Source organism: Centroberyx affinis, unplaced genomic scaffold (genome assembly GCF_046629955.1).
Source record: "Centroberyx affinis isolate AG114_WGS23_722 - 3 ecotype Tasmania unplaced genomic scaffold, CSIRO-AGI_Caff_v1 ptg000616l_1, whole genome shotgun sequence".
NCBI lineage: Eukaryota > Metazoa > Chordata > Actinopteri > Beryciformes > Berycidae > Centroberyx > Centroberyx affinis.
In genome coordinates this window covers 59,010-80,390 of record NW_027279246.1, presented here as the reverse complement: position 1 = coordinate 80,390, position 21,381 = coordinate 59,010, and the positions used below count along the sequence as shown (strand labels likewise).

General features: G+C 39.9%; 1 protein-coding gene and 1 pseudogene across 1 annotated transcript; one reads left to right on the top strand and one right to left on the bottom strand.

The window, feature by feature from the left end:
- Positions 1–4,823: 4,823 nt before the first annotated feature.
- LOC139643471 (interferon-induced protein 44-like) lies at positions 4,824–6,708 on the bottom strand (annotated as a pseudogene).
- A 9,317-nt stretch (positions 6,709–16,025) lies between these two features.
- Positions 16,026–21,015, top strand: LOC139643470 (interferon-induced protein 44-like). The gene is made up of 9 exons (XM_071518619.1): positions 16,026–16,066; positions 16,956–17,003; positions 17,258–17,293; positions 17,446–17,479; positions 17,796–17,994; positions 18,784–18,936; positions 19,103–19,274; positions 19,774–19,874; positions 20,041–21,015. The coding sequence occupies exons 2-9, from the start codon at positions 16,958–16,960 to the stop codon at positions 20,200–20,202; spliced, it is 903 nt and encodes a 300-aa protein (XP_071374720.1). The 5' UTR covers positions 16,026–16,066; positions 16,956–16,957; the 3' UTR covers positions 20,203–21,015.
- The last annotated feature ends 366 nt before the right edge of the window (positions 21,016–21,381 follow it).

Genomic DNA, 21,381 nt, shown 5'->3' with positions numbered 1-21,381 from the left:
GGTATGTACTGCGCAAGATAGCGTGTCATGCCCAACAGCCAAAGAAGGGCTTCCCTGTCAGATGGTGCAGGCAGCTGTGTGACCGCTACTACCTTAGAGTCATCTGGTCGAACACCATCTGCACTGATGATGTGCCCCATGTACTTCACCTCATTCACCATATACTGTATCTTGTCTGGGTTGAACTTGATGTTCAGTCTCTTAGCTCGCTCCATGACCTGTTGCAAAATCTGGTCATGCTCTGCTTTGCTGGTGGCTGCGATTATCATGTCATCTGCTATTATGGAGACATCCTCAATGTCCCCGAAGCACTCTGAGTTCATCTGCTGGAACACTTCACTCGCTGATTTGATTCCGAAAGGAAGGCGGTTGAACCTTCCCCATGCGGTGTTGAATGTACAGAGCTCAGAGGACTCCTCATCCAACTTTATCTGCCAGTATCCATCCTTCTCATCAAGGATTGTGAAGATCTGCTTACCAGACAGCTTACTCTGCACATCCTCAGGGGTGGGTATGTTGTAGTGCTGGCGCAGTGTGGCTGTGTTGAGATGACTGGAGTTGAGACAGACCCTCAGAGTGTGATTCTTCTTCTCTGTCACCACTAGACTGTTGACCCATTTAGTCGGTTTTGTAACCTTACTGACCACACCCTGTTGTTCCAGATCAGCAATAATCTCTTTCAGCCGATCCTGTACTGCAAAGGGAAACTTTCTGCACCTGTGAACGACAGGAGGAACAGCAGGGTCTGTGTAGATGTGGTGAGTGCCAGGGAACTCACCAAGACCAGTGAAGACTGACTTGTAGCGCTTGAGCAGCTCTCCTTTGGTGCGTGGGGCAGAATGACTCGGTGTGTGCACCCTCCTGACGAGACCCAGCCGCACACAGGCTTTCCTGCCTAAGAGAGCTATGTCAGACGCATCAGTGATGAAAAAGTCCAGATGTGCTTGTTTACGCTGAGTTTGCACATGCAGTGTCACCAACCCCTTCGGGATGATGCGTTGCCCACCATAGGCCAGAAGAACAGTCTTAGTTGGCCTAAGGTCCATTTTCAATGGTAGTTGGTTTGCTATCGCTTGTGGCAGTACATCCGCTGAGGCCCCTGTATCCAACTTAAAACAGACATTCCTACCCCCTATACGCAGGTTTGTGTGCCATGCTTCATCGTCATCTGCGGTGAGGGATTCTGATCCTGCGTGTGAGACCACTCCTATGAATAATGTGTCCATTTCCTCGATGTCAGTGTCAACAGGAGCAACATCCTTGGTGGACTTGCACATGATCACAAAGTGGTTTCTTTTTCCACACTTGTTGCATTCAGCATTGTATGCAGGGCATCTCTTCGGCTTGTGAGCTTTCCCAATGAAATGCAATGACATGTTACAATGAAACAGCTGCTGCTCAGTAGGTGAGCGCATGGCCTGCTTTGTCTGTTGTCCCGATTGCACGTTAGATTTCCTGTATTGGCGACCTGTCTTCTCAACAGCATGCACAAACTGCTCCCCTGAGCTGCTAGCCGACATGGCCTTAGACTGAGCAGATGTTACTTCCTTAGCACGGCACACATCCACTGCTTTAGCCAAGGTCAGATCAGCAATGGAGAGTAGCCTCTCCCTCAATCCACTATCAGTGACACTGAATACTATTTTGTCCCTTAACATGAGATTCTCTGTGTCTCTGAACACACAATTATGTGCTTTCTGTCTCAGCTCAGTAATAAATTTGTCAATACCTGCCTGCTCATCAAACCTGTGTGCCCAGAACTGATGTCTCTCAAAGACTGTATTCTTCATTGGGGCAAAGTAGGCTTCAAAAGCCTTCATAACTTCATCCAACTTTGGCATCGCTGCATCCGCATAATCAATCTCCAGCATTGTATATCTCCAATGGCTCTTCCCCTATGCAGTGAAGCAAGATGGCAATCTTCCTTGCATCCGGTTTATCATTCAGCCCCGCGGCAACAAAGTACAAATTCAGTCTTTGTTCCCATTTCCACCAGTTCTCCGCTAGGTTACCAGTCATAGCGGCAGCGGAGGTGTCAATGATTGCATTGCTGCGGTACGGCCCAAACACAATAGCTCAAAATGTCCAACAGGTCCTCACCACACAAGGAAAGCACATCCACTTAGCATTAGCCACACTGCCGTCGAAGCTGCATTGTCATTGTCCGACAAGCCAAGTGTGGCTTTGTCAGTAGTTTTGCTGTGGTGTATTTACACATGTGTTGTGGTTTCTGTCACTCTCTAGTGGTTGGAAAATTGCTTAGCACAGCTTTAACGATGGCGGCTCATTTTTGGATGCCGGGACAGCGAGGAGACGAGGCCGCAAGGACAGCGGTGAGGATGCATTTTAGCCAGATGGAACGCACATGCAGTGACCGCTGGGTGCTGATGAGGAACGTGATAGGATGCAAGGTCACCTTGACATCACCCTCCCAGAACTTCATGCAGGCATCACTAACTGATAAAGCTGATAAATCACCTATATGCTTAGCAGAAGTGAGGGCCAGTAGAAAAAATGTTTTTAAAGACAGTAGCTTTAAACTTATGCCTCCTATGGGTTCAAATGGTGCTTCTGTCAAGGCAGAAAGGACCACTGCTAAATCCCAGCTAGGCATAAGACACTGACGCGCAGGCCTGCATCTACGTGCCCCCTTGAGGAAACGTGAAGCTAGTACATGGTTCCCAGGAGTGTCACCATCAATGCCCACATGGCAGGCCGAGATAGCGGCCAAATACACCTTAAGCGTTGATGGGGAGAGACCTTTATCAAACAACTCCTGTAGAAATAACAATATGGTTCCAATGGAGCATTGAAATGGATCATGTGAATGCTCTCTACACCATCTTTCAAATACAGCCCATTTATATGTATATAGAGACCTAGTGGAAGGAGCTCTTGTACTCTGAATAGTAGCTATTACTGAGAGTGGGATTCCTTGCTCTTCCAGGCTCTGCCTCTCAGGGGCGAGACCCATAGTCTCCATTTGTCTGGTTGTGGGTGCCAAATCGTCCCCATGGCCTGGGATAACATGTCTCTGCATACAGGTATCTCCCATGGGTGGCCTGACACCATTGATGTTATGTCCGAAAACCAAATCTGGCTGGGCCAGTAAGGGGCCACTAATATGGAGGTATTACTGGAGCAAAACATCTGAGCACCTGTGACAGTGGAATTTGTAGTTGTAGAAAATACTCACACATGTGTATCAGTAAATTTGAAGTCACAGAGAAAAATGCTTTAAGAGTTGCAAACTTGTAGAATTTTTTTCTCTCCCACAAATACCACACAACAGTTACACCTTCTCAAATTCTTCATTTACAGGTGCACAAATCCTATTCTACGAATCACAAATTAAGAAACTCATACGCTCACATTTTTGCTACAGTTGCTGCAGTGAATATGGTGCAAAACACATTCACACACCCGTATCAAATAATGTGGACAAAATTTGCACATCTGCAAATCAGTATGTGAATTCATGCAATGAGAGTTGCACACCTGTAGAATATTTTCTCCCAAATAATTTTTTCTTCTTGGATATTTTTCTAGCACAAACACAAGTCAATAACTACAACTGCTTGAATCTGGCTACGTCTAAGTCTAAGTCTAAGTCTAAGTCTAAGTCTACGTCTAAGTCTCATTGCATGAATTCACATACTGATTTGCAGATGTGCAAATTGTGTCCATGACTTCACATTATTTGATACGGGTGTGTGAATGTGTTTTGCACCATATTCACTGCAGCAACTGTAGCAAAAATGTGAGCATATGAGTTTCTTAATTTGTGATTCGTAGAATAAGATTTGTGCACCTATAAATGAAGAATTTGAGAAGGTGTAACTGTTGTGTGGTATTTGTGGGAGAGAAAACATTTCTACAAGTTTGCAACTCTTAAAGCATTTTTCTCTGTGACTTCAAATTTACTGATACACGTGTGAGTATTTTCTACAACTACAAATTCCACTGTTGCTCAGATGTTTCGCTCCAATAATACCTTCATACTACATGGGCCTCCTTGGTTTGCTTTCCAGCTGCTTTTCCTTGTAAACCAGCTTCATCTTCAAGGGAGCTGATGCACTTCTCAGCATTCTCAATCCTTTGCTGAGCGGCTTTAGAGTCTTCCTTCAACAGTTGAATTGCTTTGTCAAGATCATCACATCTCTTTTGGAAAGTCTCTCTAACGCTCTGCATTTCAGAGAGCAGGTGACGGGCCCAATCGGGAGTTCCATCTGTGGATACCATAAAAGTGATGACCATCTCCTAACTCGTACCCTTGTACACAACAATATTCAATTTGTAGCAGTTCTCAACATGGTGCATTCATTTAGAACAGTGATAAGGACTATGTCAGAGTTATGTGGTTATCTGAAATTAAATCAACACCCCTCCAGCCAATCAAAATCAAGTATTCATCCAGGCCATTTTATAATAAATGTTAATGGATGATATTTTGAGAGCTGACTTTTTGTCATGTCATGTTTCCTCCAGCAAGTTGCGCCACTTTTGAGGGAATTTTGAGATTATTTTGATGTCTCTGGTATGTGGCAGTTATAGGTCTACTGTTTTGAACCTGCATTTACATGTTTAATGTAACATCACCTTGCTACATTTTGTAGCAATATGCTTGACGTAACATTGTAGGCTCTTTTAAATAGCTGCTATTTCATGACTATTCATTTTAAATATCATTGCATTTTTAATTCCACTGCTTTTGACATTATTATCCCTATTGTAAGATATAAAATATTTTTTGCGGGGCCCCTTGAGTATTTTTGCCCCTCCGAGATGAAACCCTTGCTCTGCCACTGTTCTTAACTGTTTGAAAATCAAATGACCATGAATAGGTTTACATACTGTAGAAGAGGTCTTCTCCAAAGTCAATCATCTGTCTCAGTGCACACAGTATCAGTGAATCAATGTCGTCATCTAAGCAGATTTCTGAGCTGTAGTTCTTCACAGGAAAGATGCAGTTCACTGGAATACCCAGCTTTGAACTGAATTCCTCCATCTAAGATGAAAGTAACATTTCAGTTGACAAATTAACGTGAGGTGATGACCTAAGGAGTTTTTTTTTGTTTTGTTTTTTATCAAATACTGAGATCTTTTGACTGTACAGCTAAATTATATTATAACTGTGGTACAATCTATTACAAAACCACCTTCAGAGACTCACCTTTGTCTTCAGGAGCTTACTGTGATAGACATTTGTTATACTTTTATAGACCTCAGGACAGGCTTTATCAATTTTGGTGAGAATAACCAGTTGGGGAATCCCTGCAGATACAGAACAGAAACCTACTCAGTCCTTTAAGCATACTGTTTTTCAGACAGTTTGGTTTGGTTTAACATTCACAGAAACCAATGTGGCACCAAGACTACACACACAAAGCAGTAAACACCCTGATGTTTGCTCTTACCCATGTTACTGGCTGCTACTCTGATGTCCATCATCTTCCCAACGACTTCATCACTCAATTGAGATACTGTGTCAGCAGGTATGACACACACCAGAACATGAACTTTGTCATCCAGATTGGGGCAACTGTTGTAGCCTTGGCTGTCCTTTGACAGTGTAGATAGAGAATTGAACTGGAAAAGAATACAAACTCCAGTTAAATAATGATACTCGCATGTAAACAGAGTTTTTGTTATGTATTTTTCTGTGAGCAAAAACTATTACATGCAAGACAGATCACAGAACTGGATTATTTGCCTGAATGATGTCAAACAGAGTTGAAAAAATGCAGTAATTTTACCTTGTAACCATCTCTCATACGTCCCTTCATGGCCAGTCTGATGTCTTCCACACGGACTCCTTTGTTAGCGTCTTTCTCAAGACCCATGATGTCATTGAAGATGAAAGGGTAAAAGGTCCTGGGGTTTCCTTTTTGGATTTTGTAGGTTGTGTACTGTAAAACACATATGGAGGAAATTGTTGTTTTTATCACAATGCTGCCATCTATTGACTGGTGGCCTTAGACAGTTTGTAATTTGCACAAGAATACTATTTGCATCACTGCTATGAGTTGATTCAGTGTACTGTAATTATCTTTGGTGGTGCATGATGCATCGTAGTCAATTATCATAGATAATGTTTTGTCAAGTTCCATGCAGGTTTGCCAAGTTTCTGCATGAAATACATAATGAAATAGGGATGGCTGTTGCTTAGTTAATCCACATAATCAAAAGTTATTCATACATTTTTGGTGAAACTGTCACCAGCAAAGCTGCACCTGTCATTCTGCCTTGCATGACACTGTTGACAGAGTTAAGGAAACTGGACTTTCCAGCACCAACTGGCCCATGAAGCAGAATTCTGAGATGTTTGACCTCTTCGTTGTGAGGTTGGTAATCCTTCACATACTGTAGGTCTCTCTCTTTGTCACTGTTCAATAAAGAAAAGACTTAGATTAGATGTACTTTTACAAATGGTGCATATATTTAATGGTTGGTTCTCAGTTGTCACAGACAACAACTGGTAAGTTAACCAGGATGTTACTGACAGTGAAAATGTACGTGAATATGTATGTGAATATGTATATTGTAGCCTTATTAACCTAGAACAAAGAGTAAATAAAGCCAACAAGGCAAGAAACATCAAATTATTCTTGTGCAGTTTCATTTTGTGTTAAGATACAGAAGTACAACATTAATGGCACAGTGGCATCACACAGACTATATGTTTACACGTACTTACCCCCATTGCATTTTCCTCCATTGTTCACTTAAAGCTGACATGACGTAAGTAATATTTTATTGGGTTAGGATTATAGGGTTATCTTCTTGGAATTTCCTGTGAATGATATCAATCAAAATTCAATTTTGAACAATGCTCCCACATCCACATCCTCCACTGCGGAGTGAGTATCAGTTTGTCTTTATGTATGTAATTAGTGTTTGTTTAAAAACCAAATAATATTAACAAGACAAAATAATATAAAATATGAATGGAATAAATAAATACACAAATACAAATTAGAAATAAGAGGATGTGAGGCAAGTAAGTAATGCAGGTTAATGTACATAGTAAATAAGAGATAGGATGTGACATGGGTAAAAAATAAACAAACAAATGTTCTTCACTCAATGGCAGGCTTCACTGGTCATATCCCTTTTCACACAGAAGCCTAGATGATATAAATTAGGAAAACATGCACAGGCAGCTGCTGTTGTGGTGTGTATTGGGTAGCTATACGAAATTGTATGCTACTTTTCCTTATATATATAATAATGTTATCACCTACTGGAGAAGGATTGAAAAGTGATGGCATGTCTAGTGAATCGTCCTGTCCAGCGAAGAATATCTTGGAAAGATCAACTTGAACATAATTTGCACATGATTGCAATATGTTACCATTTGTTAATGAGGTAGGCATTAGGCCTATATGCGCTTTCACAACTGGGCACAATATCATTCTATTATCCATTATTCTTGTGTAAACTATAATCCTATGTGTGTGTAAGTGTAGGGTTATCGTATACTGTAGGCTATCTTTAAATAAATTACTTCCAAATGGTCTACAAATTATAGGCCCTAAAACGCATGTTCTGTCAATAAAAACGGTGTCTCGCCTGCACGTTGCTAGATGCAGTGAAATATTGTTGTTCATGATTTAAAGATTCTACCTATGAGAGCCTATGTCTGCATGTATCTCAGCTCAAAATAAGAACTCCAACGTGAATCTGTCAATTCACTGCTATTTTTCTTCTTCAGGAAGAGCTGCAGCAAGTCACACATTTGTGGAATACCCACATTATCCGCAACAGCAGAAATACAGTAGCTCCAAGTGGACGTCCACTTTTCATGTACACCGTCCCTCGCCTATTTGGAGGACAAGACCACCTGAAAGTGGTCTCTCAGCAAGCAGTGGAGGCTTGTAAAGAAGAATGCCTTCAGAGAGGACCATATCCTTGCGATGAAACAGTATTCAACTTGTGTTGCCTTACAATGGCAGAAAATTTCTTACACTCACCCACCGCAGCAGATGAAGCCACAGAGCTGTATCTTTTCCTGAGGGCACACATACTTAAAGACTTATAAATTATCCCAAGAGCTCTGGAGCAGATACATCTGCTGGCCCAGCATAAGAGGAAAAAGAAAGTTAGGCTACAACAAAGAAAGCAGATTGCATCACCCTGGAGACCGTTGTGGATCTACCTGGATAGGATGAAATACGTAAAGACTGCATGGACCAGTTGGTTGCCTGCTGCCTCCAAGTGGTTGATGCTGGCCATTAATTTGGCTCCCCCTGGCCACACTCTACAGTACCTGAGGTATAACGATGTCATGGGCCTTTTCCAAGAGTGATTCTGAGATTTGTCATTCCAGTGTGCTAAGCAACTCACTTCTTTTTCAAGTTGGAGGGGTTTGATGGCCCTGCATGGTCTGAGAGGCCGATACCTCTGGTCACTGAGGTGTAAAAATATGTTAAGGTTTGACTTAAGGATCCTCTAAGGAAGAAGTATGTAGGAATAAGACAACTGTTCTGTAAAGGTATTTATACACGTGCAAGAGTGTGTTGGTCTCGTTATGTTTTCCAAGACACTGTGTGATTTGTGCTTCAGGAGAGAAAAGACCCATAATTTGAAGGCTCTCCCTCATCTTCCTCAGATAACTTGGGTTATTAACCCTTAAGTTTTGTTTTCAGAAATATAAAACACAAAAACATGAAATATATCAGTGAGACATTTCTGGGTGTTTTTTTTTACTGCTACTATGGACATTGGTCAACTCTTGAATTGCTCATGGATAGTTTTGCACATTATTGTTTTTAACTGGGATGAAAATATTCATGATAACCAGTAACCACCTCACTTTGTGGCAGATTTATCTGTTTTATTTTTGCACAATCTGCTGCTTAAGAGTTTATTAAAATATAAGGCATTTATCTAAAAATAAAAAAAAATATTTCTAAGATCAAGTAATTGGTTCTTTTTCATTTATGGATGACAAAAGAGGGATTTGATCATCTGTGTCCGGGAACCCACCCGTATAAGTTTAACTGGGCAATGCTAAATGTCAAGTGCTAAAAATATTGCATCACTATACAGCAAACCATGACATCTGGCACAAATTCAACGCCACACCATTGTGGAAATAATCAAAATCACCTCTGTAATAGCTAAATTACAGTATAGAATATAATTAGATTCACTCCAGGCCTATATTGCACGCAAATGCAAATGTTTTAATCTTTATTGAAATACTGTCTGAATATATGTGTAAAAACTAAAAATGACATTTTCATCAAGACAAGAAATGACACTGAATATTAATTTGAAAAAAAGTGCAACTGTTTATTTTCAGTTAACTGTAATGACAAAATGCTGAACAGTCATCACACGATATGAACAGTGAAGCCTGCCATCAGTGAATCTGGCAAAGATCATCTGGAACTCCTCATATGTTTGAGCATAAATGCATTATGTTTCCATTCCATTTCCATAAAACTCATTAACAGGTAGAAAAGTTAAAAAAAAAAAGCAATAGTAGTACAATACACAATTAGTGAGCACCTCCAAAGAACACACACACACACACACACACATACACATATGCACACACACACACACACACTAGTGTTGTACACATAGCTGTCTGTGGTTACTGAACAAAAATCATAACTCCTTAAGAGGTAAAAAAAATTTGAAAGGAACAGGCCTGCTAACAAACGTAAACAGAAAATTGCAAATAAAAAGCTGTGTGGATTTCTTCAGTTATGAACATTATGTGCACCTCCTGCACCCAAGCACACACAGGTACTTTACTTCTTCAACTTACTTGCAAAATATTAACAGGTAAAACCTTGAAATGTCCAAGAGTACCCTCACAATAAAACAAAATAACCAGGCAAATGCTGCATTTCTCACCACAAATTTGTTCAACATATCTCAAGATCTTATTTTCAGGAGTGCATTAATCCCCCCCCCCCCCCCCCCCCCCAGTTGTGCCTCTGCTTTGGCTGATCATACATTCATTAATGGAATTCTTGAGTGCCTTGATTGTAAAATTTTTGCCACCCTAGATAACATGCCTCCACCCATAAATACATTTAACTCCTCCTTTCCTTCTTCATATTACATAGGCTTTACCTTTTGTTTATACTTTGAATGGACCCAATCAATACTCTTCAGTGTTAGGGTAGTACTGGGAGGATGAACGTATCTCTGCTTAAACTATGCTGAATTCATAGGAGTTTTTAGCGACCAGTATACTGTCCATTTCAACACGTAGTTCTGGGTAGGAAGCGTATGTCCATGGTAGTTCCAGAACTGGCCCACAGGTATGCGCTACTGGTCGTCGTGCCAGTCCCTCTATGGGTGTGAACAGGACCTCAATCTTGTTAACACAAATAACATCCGACCCTGTAACAAACCTTAACATCCTCCTGAGGCCTGCATCATCCAGTCCTCTGATGTACTCTTGCAGAAATCGAAAGCTCTGGTTCTCTGCTTGAGTTGTAGGAGATGCATCCAACAACTTCAAAAGCTTTCTTGTTGTTGGCTTTTTATCCTCATACATTCTCTGAACATCTTGTGGCCTGACAAAAGTTTGTTTTAGGATGTGGCTAGCAACTGACATTTTTTCCACTGCATATCTTGGTTTTTGGATTAACTGCTTGTGTGCCACTTTTAGAAGAATGTCTTTCAGATTCTCTTGTGTTGGAACCGTTGTAACACCCATGCAATCCAAAAGATCAAGTAGCTCATCCCTGTCCTCACCTGAAAGATCTTCTTTTAAGGCGGTGGTAACCAGATCCCTCTCTGACTGACTCATGTACGGGAGAAGAGATTCAAACAACATATCAGTCGAGACTTCATGCTCCCCACAAATTAGTGCCACTGTACAAACTGGGGCAAGGCGAGAGGGGAAGTATCCATGGTCTTGAAATCCCTTGACCAGAATTCCGCCAGAATTCCGCCGATGGATTTCCACTCTTCTTCCTGCCATTTGGGAGACAGTGATGGAACTCTCAGTTCTTCCCCTTCAGCTGCGTGGTCCATGAACTCTGTCCAGAATGCAGCATACACATCTCTTGATACGCTATCTGCATCAGCTCCTTTTTCATCTATGTACGTGTATTTCAGGGGATGTTTGAGTAGTGCTGGATCCTTGAACTGGCTAATCATCTCATCCAGGAGACTGACCCTGTGAAGTTTTATGATGACACATACAACTTCATATGAAGCAGTAGTGCTGTTTGCTTCATCACCTGCAGATGCTGTGTCTGCAGTACTGAGTGCTTTGTCTGTCGGGGGAAGGGTAACGTAAATCATCATCAACCCCCTTCCCATCTTTTGACAAAAAGACAACAGTTTCAGTGAGTTGCTCATCTCCTTCATTTGTTTCTCTGTGTTGTGCATTATTGTTCACATCTGATTCTTCATCATCATCTGTCAGGCACTTACTATAAACATCGAACAAAAAGTTCGGAACTTTGTGTTTGGTAGATTATTTCTCTGTTGTAACAATGCTTCTTGGCAATACATTTTATACCGTTGGAAAGCCTGTCTATTTCCCTTTTAAATGGTGCCTCATTTGTAAGGAACATGCATTTGTGGGATGAGCAGCACAGCTGAGTATGTGGGTTGCGCTCATGAAAAATTTGCCAAATCTTCTCTGCCAATGCCAAACAGCTTATTCTGCTGTTGCTATTGACTCTTGTTTTGAGCTTCCGGTACCCCCAGGTGCTGACAATCAGGTACCTGATTGGCACCTGCACTGGAATCTGAACATGTGGAGGAACGTTATGTTCAGCGATGAGTCCAGATTCTGCCTACGGAAGTTGGATCGTAGGGTCAAAGTGTGGAGAAGACGGGGAGAACGCTATGGTGATTGCTGCACCGATAGAGTAACACCTTTATGTGGAGGCAGTGTGATGGTGTGGGGCGGCATCTCCATCACTGGAAAAACGAGGCTTGTCATCATTGGAGGCGATCTCAATGCAGAGAGATATCGAGATGAGATTCTGCAACCGGTGGCGATCCCATATCTCCACAGTCTGGGACCGAACTCCATCCTCCAAGATGACAACGCTCGCCCCCACAGAGCGGGGTTTATCAGAGACTACCTCCAGAATTTGGGAGTAGAGAGAATGGAATGGCCTGCCAACAGTCCTGACCTCAACCCAACTGAACACTTATGGGATCAGCTTGGGCGTGCTGTTCGTGCTAGAGTGACCAACACAACCACGTTGGCTGACTTGCGACAAATCCTGGTTGAGGAGTGGAATGCCATCCCACAGCAGTGTGTGACCAGGCTGGTGACCAGCATGAGGAGGAGGTGCCAGGCTGTTGTGGCTGTGTATGGTTCTTCCACATGCTACTGAGGCTCCTGACTGTTTGTTAAATGAATAAATTGTAAAATTGCCAATATGTCTTGTTTCTTCCTTGTTACTGATAGACTTCAATCATCCAATCCACCAAACAAGAGTCAATAGCAACAGCAGAATAAGCTGTTTGGCATTGGCAGAGAAGATTTGGCAAATTTTACATGAGCGCAACCCACATACTCAGCTGTGCTGCTCATCCCACAAATGCATGTTCCTTACAAATGAGGCACCATTTAAAAGGGAAATAAACAGGCTTTCCAATGGTATAAAATGTATTGCCAAGAAGCATTGTTACAACAGAGAAATAATCTACCAAACACAAAGTTCCAAACTTTTTGTGCGATGTTTATATAAAATCTTAACACTCCCAGTGTTAAGATAAAATCTTAACACTCCCATTCTTAGTGCCATGTACAGTTCCCCAACTGTGATATCTTCATCAAGTACAGTTTCCTCCTGATAGTCTAATATATCATGACTAAATGTCTCAAACCTTCCAAATTTAGATTTTCCATTTGGGAAGAAAAGCTCTTTAGCATACTGTACTATGTCAGTTTTCTTTGATTCTTTAGGTACATCAAGGGTCCTTGTTCCTCCTCCCCGGCGTTTTCTCACTTGTTTACCTTCGTGAATCCACCCCAACTCAACTTTTCTAGTTTTTTTTTCAGCCCCTTTGTTGTTTCTCAGATGGCTTCTTGTTCGCTTTGAAGCAGGAGTCTCCTCATGGTCAGAATTCTCACTATCTTTCCCACCGATGCCCATCTTTTTCTTTAGTTTTTCAAGCAGTGAATGTTTTTTGGGTTCTTTTGCACCTTTGTCTTTGTCCAAACAGAAGCGCCTTGCTGCAATCCGATCTCCATATGTTGGGATGTAGCCAGCCAGAGTGTCAACATCCATAAGTTCAATGATTGTGGCATCAATCTGTGAGCCTAGTCCTCACCATAATATAGTAGGAGCAAGCTACTACTAAGGTGTGTGTGTGCGTGTGTGTGTGTAGGAGAGAGAGATAGAAGGACAGACAGACAGAGAGAGAGAGAGAGAGAGAGAGAGAGAAAGAGAGATGTGGGAGGTATATAAATAAAGACATATTAAGCGATAAATAGCCCCTGGCCTTAATGCTGCTAGTCTGGAAAAGATTGCCCTGCTTCATGACTGTGCTTGGTTTTACAGTTTTTGATTATTTGACTGGATTACTTTTTATTTTGTCAGCAAATACTGGCTGGAGTAACAGGACTTTTACATCACCAACAGCACAATCAAAGCTACTTTCAGTTGTTAGGTCGGGTTGATTTTTTTTACCCCATTTTAGTTAGGATAACCTATGAATGTGCAGCCAGCGCAGCATGGTTCTGATTAGGCATGTTAGGCACGCCAACCATTAAAAAGAGAAATGATCTGTGCCAAAATAACATAGACTTAGGTTCTGACAACATTGGGCAAAGCAGCAAACACCTTGTCTTCCTCTGTTTGAAACGTCAGTAATGTTAGCAAACTATGGTAGCGTAGCCGACATCATTATCCTGCTGGGCATGATCTGATACCGCTGGCAGAGTTGGGAGCTTGTCTAGTTGGTTCTACTCAACCACATTATGTTTTGAAGTGTAATTCACTCTCCACTAGTTCGTCGAAATGATGCGACATAAGCTGCTAGCGAAATAGGCTAATGTTGATTGATAAACATGCTAGCACAAGCTCGCGTGTTGGCCATCATTTGTCCAAAAACAACACTTACATGTTCTTGTTCCATTCGTGAGAGACACTCTTCAGGTACACCGCAATTTCGTAAAAATATCAACAGTGGGGTATCCGTGTTTTGGGCCATGGTGATGTCTCAGACCGTTCCGGTGAGCCAAGTGCCCGTTCATGGGGAATCCACCACTGATCACTGGATCATGGAAGGTGGATCACGAGAAAACTTGGTATCACGAGAAAACTGTATCTCGTTATAACTAGAAAAGTTGGTATCTCGTTATAACGAGAAAGGTTTCTTGTTATAACGAGATAAGTTGGTATGTCATTATAACGAGAAAAGTTTCTCGTTATAATGAGATAAGTTGGTATGTCATAATAACGAGAAAAGATGTCATTATAACATGAAAATATCTCGTTATAACGAGAAAAGTTTCTCGTTGTAACGAGACACTGAGACGATTTTTTTTTTCCCACTGTGGCATCAATACGCTGCCATAATTTCCTTTCAAAAATGTTTTTCTTTTCCTATTCTTATCTTTTCCTACACTGTATTGGTTTTTATACACCAAATTATTTTAATCTGTTTTCTTTTAAAACCTGAGGATTTTATGACTTGTCTGTTTTATTTTTATTTTGCTGCCTTTGTGAAGCACTTTGTAACATGGATTTTGAAAAGTGCTCTATAAATAAAGATTATTATATTATTATTTAAACAAAGTGCTTTGATGGAAGACCAGGCAGTGCTTATTATCACAGTGCAATATATTCTCGTGTTGTTTTTTTTTACTTTGTTATATTTTGTTATACCTTGTTGTGTATGAAAAGCTATTTTCTTAGTTTGCATCTTCCTGAGCTCATGAGCACACTGCAGATTCAGCGTCTTGCTCAAGGACACTTCAGCAGGGTGGATTCTTGCTGACACAGTGGTTTGAACCTGGGTCCTCTGGTTGAGGGTGGTCTCCCTCCGCAATACACTAGACTGCTACCTCAGAAGAGACCAGTTTCAAAGAAATCACATGACAGAAAGGAAACTGAAAGGATATAAATAGTAGTTAATGAATGAATGAGCCTAGAATAAACATCAGAGTGTTTATTGCTTTGTGTGTGCAGTCTAGGGACATGATTACACTGTTACAGCAAGATAAGATCTGATTTTAAGGCTAACCCAACCTATTTTATTAGTGTGTGTGTATGTGTGTGTGTGTGTGTGTGTGTGTGTGTGTGTGTGTGTTTGTGTGTTAGTCAGTTTAATTCAAAACCAACAGATGAGGAATAAAACTGAAATTGTCTGAGACAATTGAACACAGCTCACAGTTTAACAACAATTCAGAGTTTAACAGAATGATACACTATACTGCTATTAAAATGACACTTTCTTGACTGAAGAATCAAGAGCAGGTGCAAAGAAGAAGAAGCAAGAGCAAACAAAAAAAGGGCATGTAAATGCTATGAACTAAACTGTCACTTAGGGCACAGATCAGTCCATTACTTCCAAACACTGATCAATACTTTGCTGCCCTCCAGTGGCAAGCTGGAGCTGTGTTACCAGTTCCCTGAAGAACACATCTCAGAGAAAAGGGAATGTAAAATATCTGCACAGCCTGTGAAATGATTTGCACAAATGAATGATGATTTGTAACTGCATCAGTACAAAGTAATTCATTTGTATTTTAATAAATTGGGCACATAATGATATTTTCAGGTAAAAGGTTGGACTCAATGATTCAGCGCTTCGAGAGGAGTCTACATGTGTCATTTTTTGCTTATGAAAAAAACATTCAGTGTTAAGTGCACAACCAATGCCTTTGTAATTCACCAGTCTGGAGGCATTTTGTTGTGCATCATACTCAACTTAATGGGTGTCAATGGGGACATGGCTGATAGTGGTCTACAAGAAACTGTGCTTGATTTCCTTGAAGTCACATGGTTTATTATAGTGAAAGTAAAAGTGCAGAGAAAGTGGGAGGGTATAAAAGGCTCACTTTCTCTTATCAGCATCATTACTTGAAGCTCCACTTTGTTCCAGCACCACAACAGCAGAGGTATGGATTTTCTATGATGTTTATGCTCAGGCTTGGTGGGAAAATAGAGTATGTGCTATTGTGATTGTGAAACTTTAATATTTTGTGTGTTTTACAATGTATTTCATTTTAATTTTAAGAATTAACTGACACTCAACAGGACAAGATCAAATGATGTTTTAGGTTGCATCTTTTTTGATATTTTAATTTTCAGTTCTGTGTCAGGTGGGTCTTTGAAAGTTAAATGGGACTTCAGCACCTCTGAGAAATCCTCTTTTTTAAGTTTTGTTTTTTTTTAGTTATTTTTCTGATGTTGAACACATTTTATTCAGTTTGATTAGGTTTACTTTTAGTTTCAGTATTAGTATGATTTACCCAGTATCTTTGTAAGAGGCATATTTTATGTACTTTATCAGTTAATTCATATAGGTGGACGATATTCAGTTTTTGTGTCTTCCATCCATATTTTTTTTCTTTTGATCAAAATATTTAAAGTGACAACATAGTGTTGACTTTTATTTCATTTTATTTAGTGAGTTTTAGTTAGCTTTGAAGATTATACTTGCATTTTCCTTTCAACTTGAACACACTTTAGTTATATTGTTTTTGCTATTTCAGTTTTTACACCCAGACTCCACTAAATATTAAACTAAAAACTTAATTTTAGTTTTAGTTTGGTATCATAAGCTTGGACTAAACAAACACAAATATTGTTGCAGCATACTGAGTAAATTTTATTGCAAGTTGAAACAATTGTGGGCTTTTATGAGACTACAAATTTTCTATCAAGGTATTCAGTCTTAAAATTATGCACATATACAGTAGTTGGTTTTAGGCAATGAATAAACTGTTCAAGTATTGGTCCAAAGTATTTCACGTTTACACATTCCATCATTTTCTTACTTTATAGCAATGGGAGGAGGAGATTCCCGACCAGCAACCCCCCCTCCCCCACCTAGTAAGATATGCAAAAACATTTTGTAGGACATTGTTCAAAATTCAATAATGATTATATTTTTATTAACAGAAAATGACAAATGCTTGCATGGTGTTGATCTTGTTCTTTGAAATATTGCTTGATACTATATTGCACATAGTTGCCTGTCAAGAGATCGTTGGGAGAAAACACTGTGACGCTGTTGTTCAAAACAGTCTGTGAAATGATTCCAAGGATTACACGTTTACATATTCTCTAACTATCTTACTTTCTAGAACCTTACCGACCTCCAACCCCGCCACCTTCTCCTAGTAAGATATGCAAAAACACTTTGTAGAACATTGTTCAAAATTCAATTATGATTATCATTGACAGAAAACAACAAATGCTTGCATGATGTTGACAAAGTTATTTCTTTACCTAAACATTGCTTATGTCTTAACATGTGAAATTTACTTATCAGCTTTTAAACAACCATGGAGGAGAATGCAATGGGGGTGAGTAAGTGTAAATTTAACAAAGTCTGTGTGGTGCCACTGTGCCCTTAATGTGTGTTTCTGTGTCTTAACACAAAACTGAATCTGCACAAGGTAAATTGTTGTTTATTGCCTTGTTGGCTTTATTTATTGTTTGTTGTAGATCAAAAAGGCTACAATAAATACATTTTTACTGTCTCAATAATATCCTGGTTAACTAAACAGTTGTTGTCTGGGACAACTGAGAACCAACCATAAAATGTGCACCATTTGTAAAATTGAAAGTAAACATATTTTAAGTCTAAACTCTAATCTAAGTCTTTTCTTTACTGAGCAGTGAGAAAGAGGGACACCTGAAGTATGTGAAGGATTACCAACCTCACAACGAAGAGGTCCAACATCTCAGAATCCTGCTTCATGGGCCAGTTGGGGCTGGCAAGTCCAGTTTCATCAACTCTGTCAATAATATCATGCAAGGCAGAATGACAAATGCAGCTTTGGCAGATTCAACATCTGGTGACAGTTTCACCAAAAAAGTAAGATATGATTAAATAAAATAAGATGTAGGCCTACTTTGTTCTCATGGAGAAATTTGTCTTGGGACTCATGATCCATGTGAAGTATGATGATGAATGAAGATGTGAAGTACACAGCATACTTCACATCATACATGCAATCATGCATACATACATCATCATACAATCAAACATGTACAATTTGACATACTTATTGCAATGGGGGCCTAATTGTAAAAACTATTCAGGTAGCCTTGTGCTAGCGTTAGCCTGGTAGCATTTTTGCACATTAGCATAAGCTTTTGTAATAATGTGTTTGCAAATAAGTTTGGTAGTAGCCATAAGCCCGCACAAATGGGGCATCTGTGTAATTGTGTGACTAAAGGCTGGGACACATTACACGTTTTTGAAGCCCGATTTGACAGCGATTTGAGATCGGGTAAAGTCGGCGGTAGTCCAGGGTAGTCGCATTGTTTAGTCGCACCTGTAATTGTTATGTGTGTGGAAGTGAAAGACTTAAATCTCTCTCCTATGATCCCAATCTGCAACGTTACAATTAGATCAAACATGTTTGATTTTATCGGGGCTCGTCTTTGCATGATCACTAGAAGACTCGAATTTGGCGAAACCATCTGTGATAGCTGACTACCATGCATTGTGCACCACCAAAGATAATTACAGTACACTGAATCAGCTCGTAGCACTGATGCAACTAGTATCATTGAGCAAATTACAAACTGTGTAAGGCCACCAGTCAATAGATGGCAGCATTGTGAAAAAACAACACTTTTCTCCATATGTGTTTTATAGTACACAACCTACAAAATCCAAAAAGGAAACCCCAGAACCTTTTACCCTTTCATCTTCAATGACATCATGGGTCTTGAGAAAGACACTAACAAAGGAGTCCGCCCAGAAGACATCAAACTGGCCATGAAGGGACATGTGAAAGACAATTACAAGGTAAAAGTACTGCATTCTTTCAACTCTGTTTGACATCATTCAGTCAAATGATCCAGTTCTGTGATCTGTCCTGCATGATTTGTTTTTGTTCACAGAAAAATACATAAGAAAAACTCTGTTTACATGCAAGTAGCATTATTTTACTGGAGTTTGCATTCTTTTCCAGTTCAATCCTGTATCTACACTGTCAGAAGGAGACCAAGGCTACAACAGTTGCCCCACTGTGGATGACAAAGTTCATGCTCTGGTGTGTGTCATACCTGCTGACATAATAACTCTACTGAGTAATGAAGTCATACAGAAGATGAGGGACATCAGACTAGCAGCCAGTGACATGGGTAAGAGCAAACATCAGGTTGTTTATTGCTTTGTGTGTTCAGTCTAGGGCTGCAACTAATGATTATTTTCATTGTCGATTAATCTGTCGATTATTTTCTCGATTAATCGATTAGTTGTTTGGTCTATAAAATGTCAGAAAATGGTGAAAAATGTAGATCAGTGTTTCCCAAAGCCCAAGATGACGTCCTCAAATGTCTTTTTTTGTCCACAACCCAAAGATATTCAGTTTACTGTCATAGAGGAGTAAAGAAACCAGAAAATATTCACATTTAAGAAGCTGGAATCAGAGAATTTTGACTTATTTTTCTTAAAAAATTACTCAAACCGATTAATCGATTATCAAAATAGTTGCCGATTAATTTAATAGTTGACAACTAATCGATTAATCGTTGCAGCTCTAGTGCAGTCTTGGTGCCACATTGGGTTCTGTGAATGTTACCAAATACTGAAAAACATTATGCTTAAAGGACTGAGTAGGTTTCTGTTCTGTATCTGCAGGGATTCCCCAACTGGCTATTCTCACCAAAATTGATAAAGCCTGTCCTGAGGTCAATAAAAGTATAAAAAATGTCTATCACAGTAAGCTCCTGAAGACAAAGGTGAGTATCTGAAGGTGATTTTGTGATAGATTGTATAATATAATATAATATAATAATAATAATATAATAATATTTACAGTCAAAAGATCTCAGTATTTGAGGAAAGAAACCTGCTGAGGTCAACACCTTGCATTAAGTCAACTGAAATGTGTTTCTTTCACCTTAGATGGAGGAATTCAGTACAAAGCTGGGTATCCCGATGAACTGCATCTTTCCTGTGAAGAACTACAGCTCAGAAATCTGCTTAGAGGACGACATTGACTCACTGACACTGTGTGCACTGAGACAGATGATTGACTTTGGAGAAGACTTCCTCAACACTATGTAAACCTATTCATGGTCATTTGAGTTTCAAACATTTAGTGTATGGCAATATGTACACAGTGAATCTTTCTTGACTGCAGCATGAAAAAATGTCAACAGCTCAATTGCATAATAAAATGCTGTTATATAGAGCTTTCAGTAAAATATCCTTTTGAGAGATTCAGCAGTATTTCTATGAAAAAAAACCAATCTGTTGTTTTGTTTTTTTATTGTTATCTGTTGTACTTATATATATTGTATATAGGCTATGTAGTGGACATTGTACGTAATACATCATGTGATCTCATGCCACTAGGTTCTTAGGTGAGAATTTGTTTCATCATTTTATCTTGTGTAGCACTTTCTGTACCCTTCTCCTATAGGTAGTGCCTTGTGTTCGTGAATTTAATTCCCTAGTTTGATTTAGTTAAACCCTTATGCCTATTTTCCTTTTGTTTTTAGAGTGTATTTTAATATCAATAATCAAAACTATGCCCTAACTTATTTTAAGGCTTCGCTGTGGTTATGCTTATAACTAACAGAAAACACAGAACAACTATGTCCCCACAAGTTAACTCAAAATGTATTAACTAAAAAGAAAAATGAAAAGGTCAAGAAATAAAGAACAGTACACCCAGGAAATAGCAGTCTACTGACGTTTCATGAAATTAAACAGGTTTGTATCCACACAAATGAATTTCTCTATGTCCCTTTATATTCCTACTATCTCTGTATTTTACCTGTTAATGTACCTCTTGTTTATCCATAAATACCATAAAGCAATGCCACAACATAAAATGAATTCCTATGGTACCTTCTACTGACACAATAACCTGTTGGGCCCACACACACACACTCACACACAAGCCGGCAACCAGAAAAGGGAAATTAAAGAAAACAAACCCCCTGTTGCAGGCCTGGTCGATGCTGGGGAACGTGGTGGTCAAAAACAGTTGAAGCCGTTTCACTCTAACTGAGCAAAAATAAAAGTTGAGTACTCACAATAGCAGAGTTCGAGTCACAGAGTCTGTATGTCGCACAGAGCCGGTCCTGACCTCCCTGGGGCCCGAAGCAAAATTCTGCTAAGGGGCCCCCCTACCTGACCCGTGAGCCATGTAAACCATTTGCCATTGCCACACAGTCACACCTGACACCCCAGTGCTCCCACTACTAGGGATGGGCGGTATCCAATTTTTGACACCGT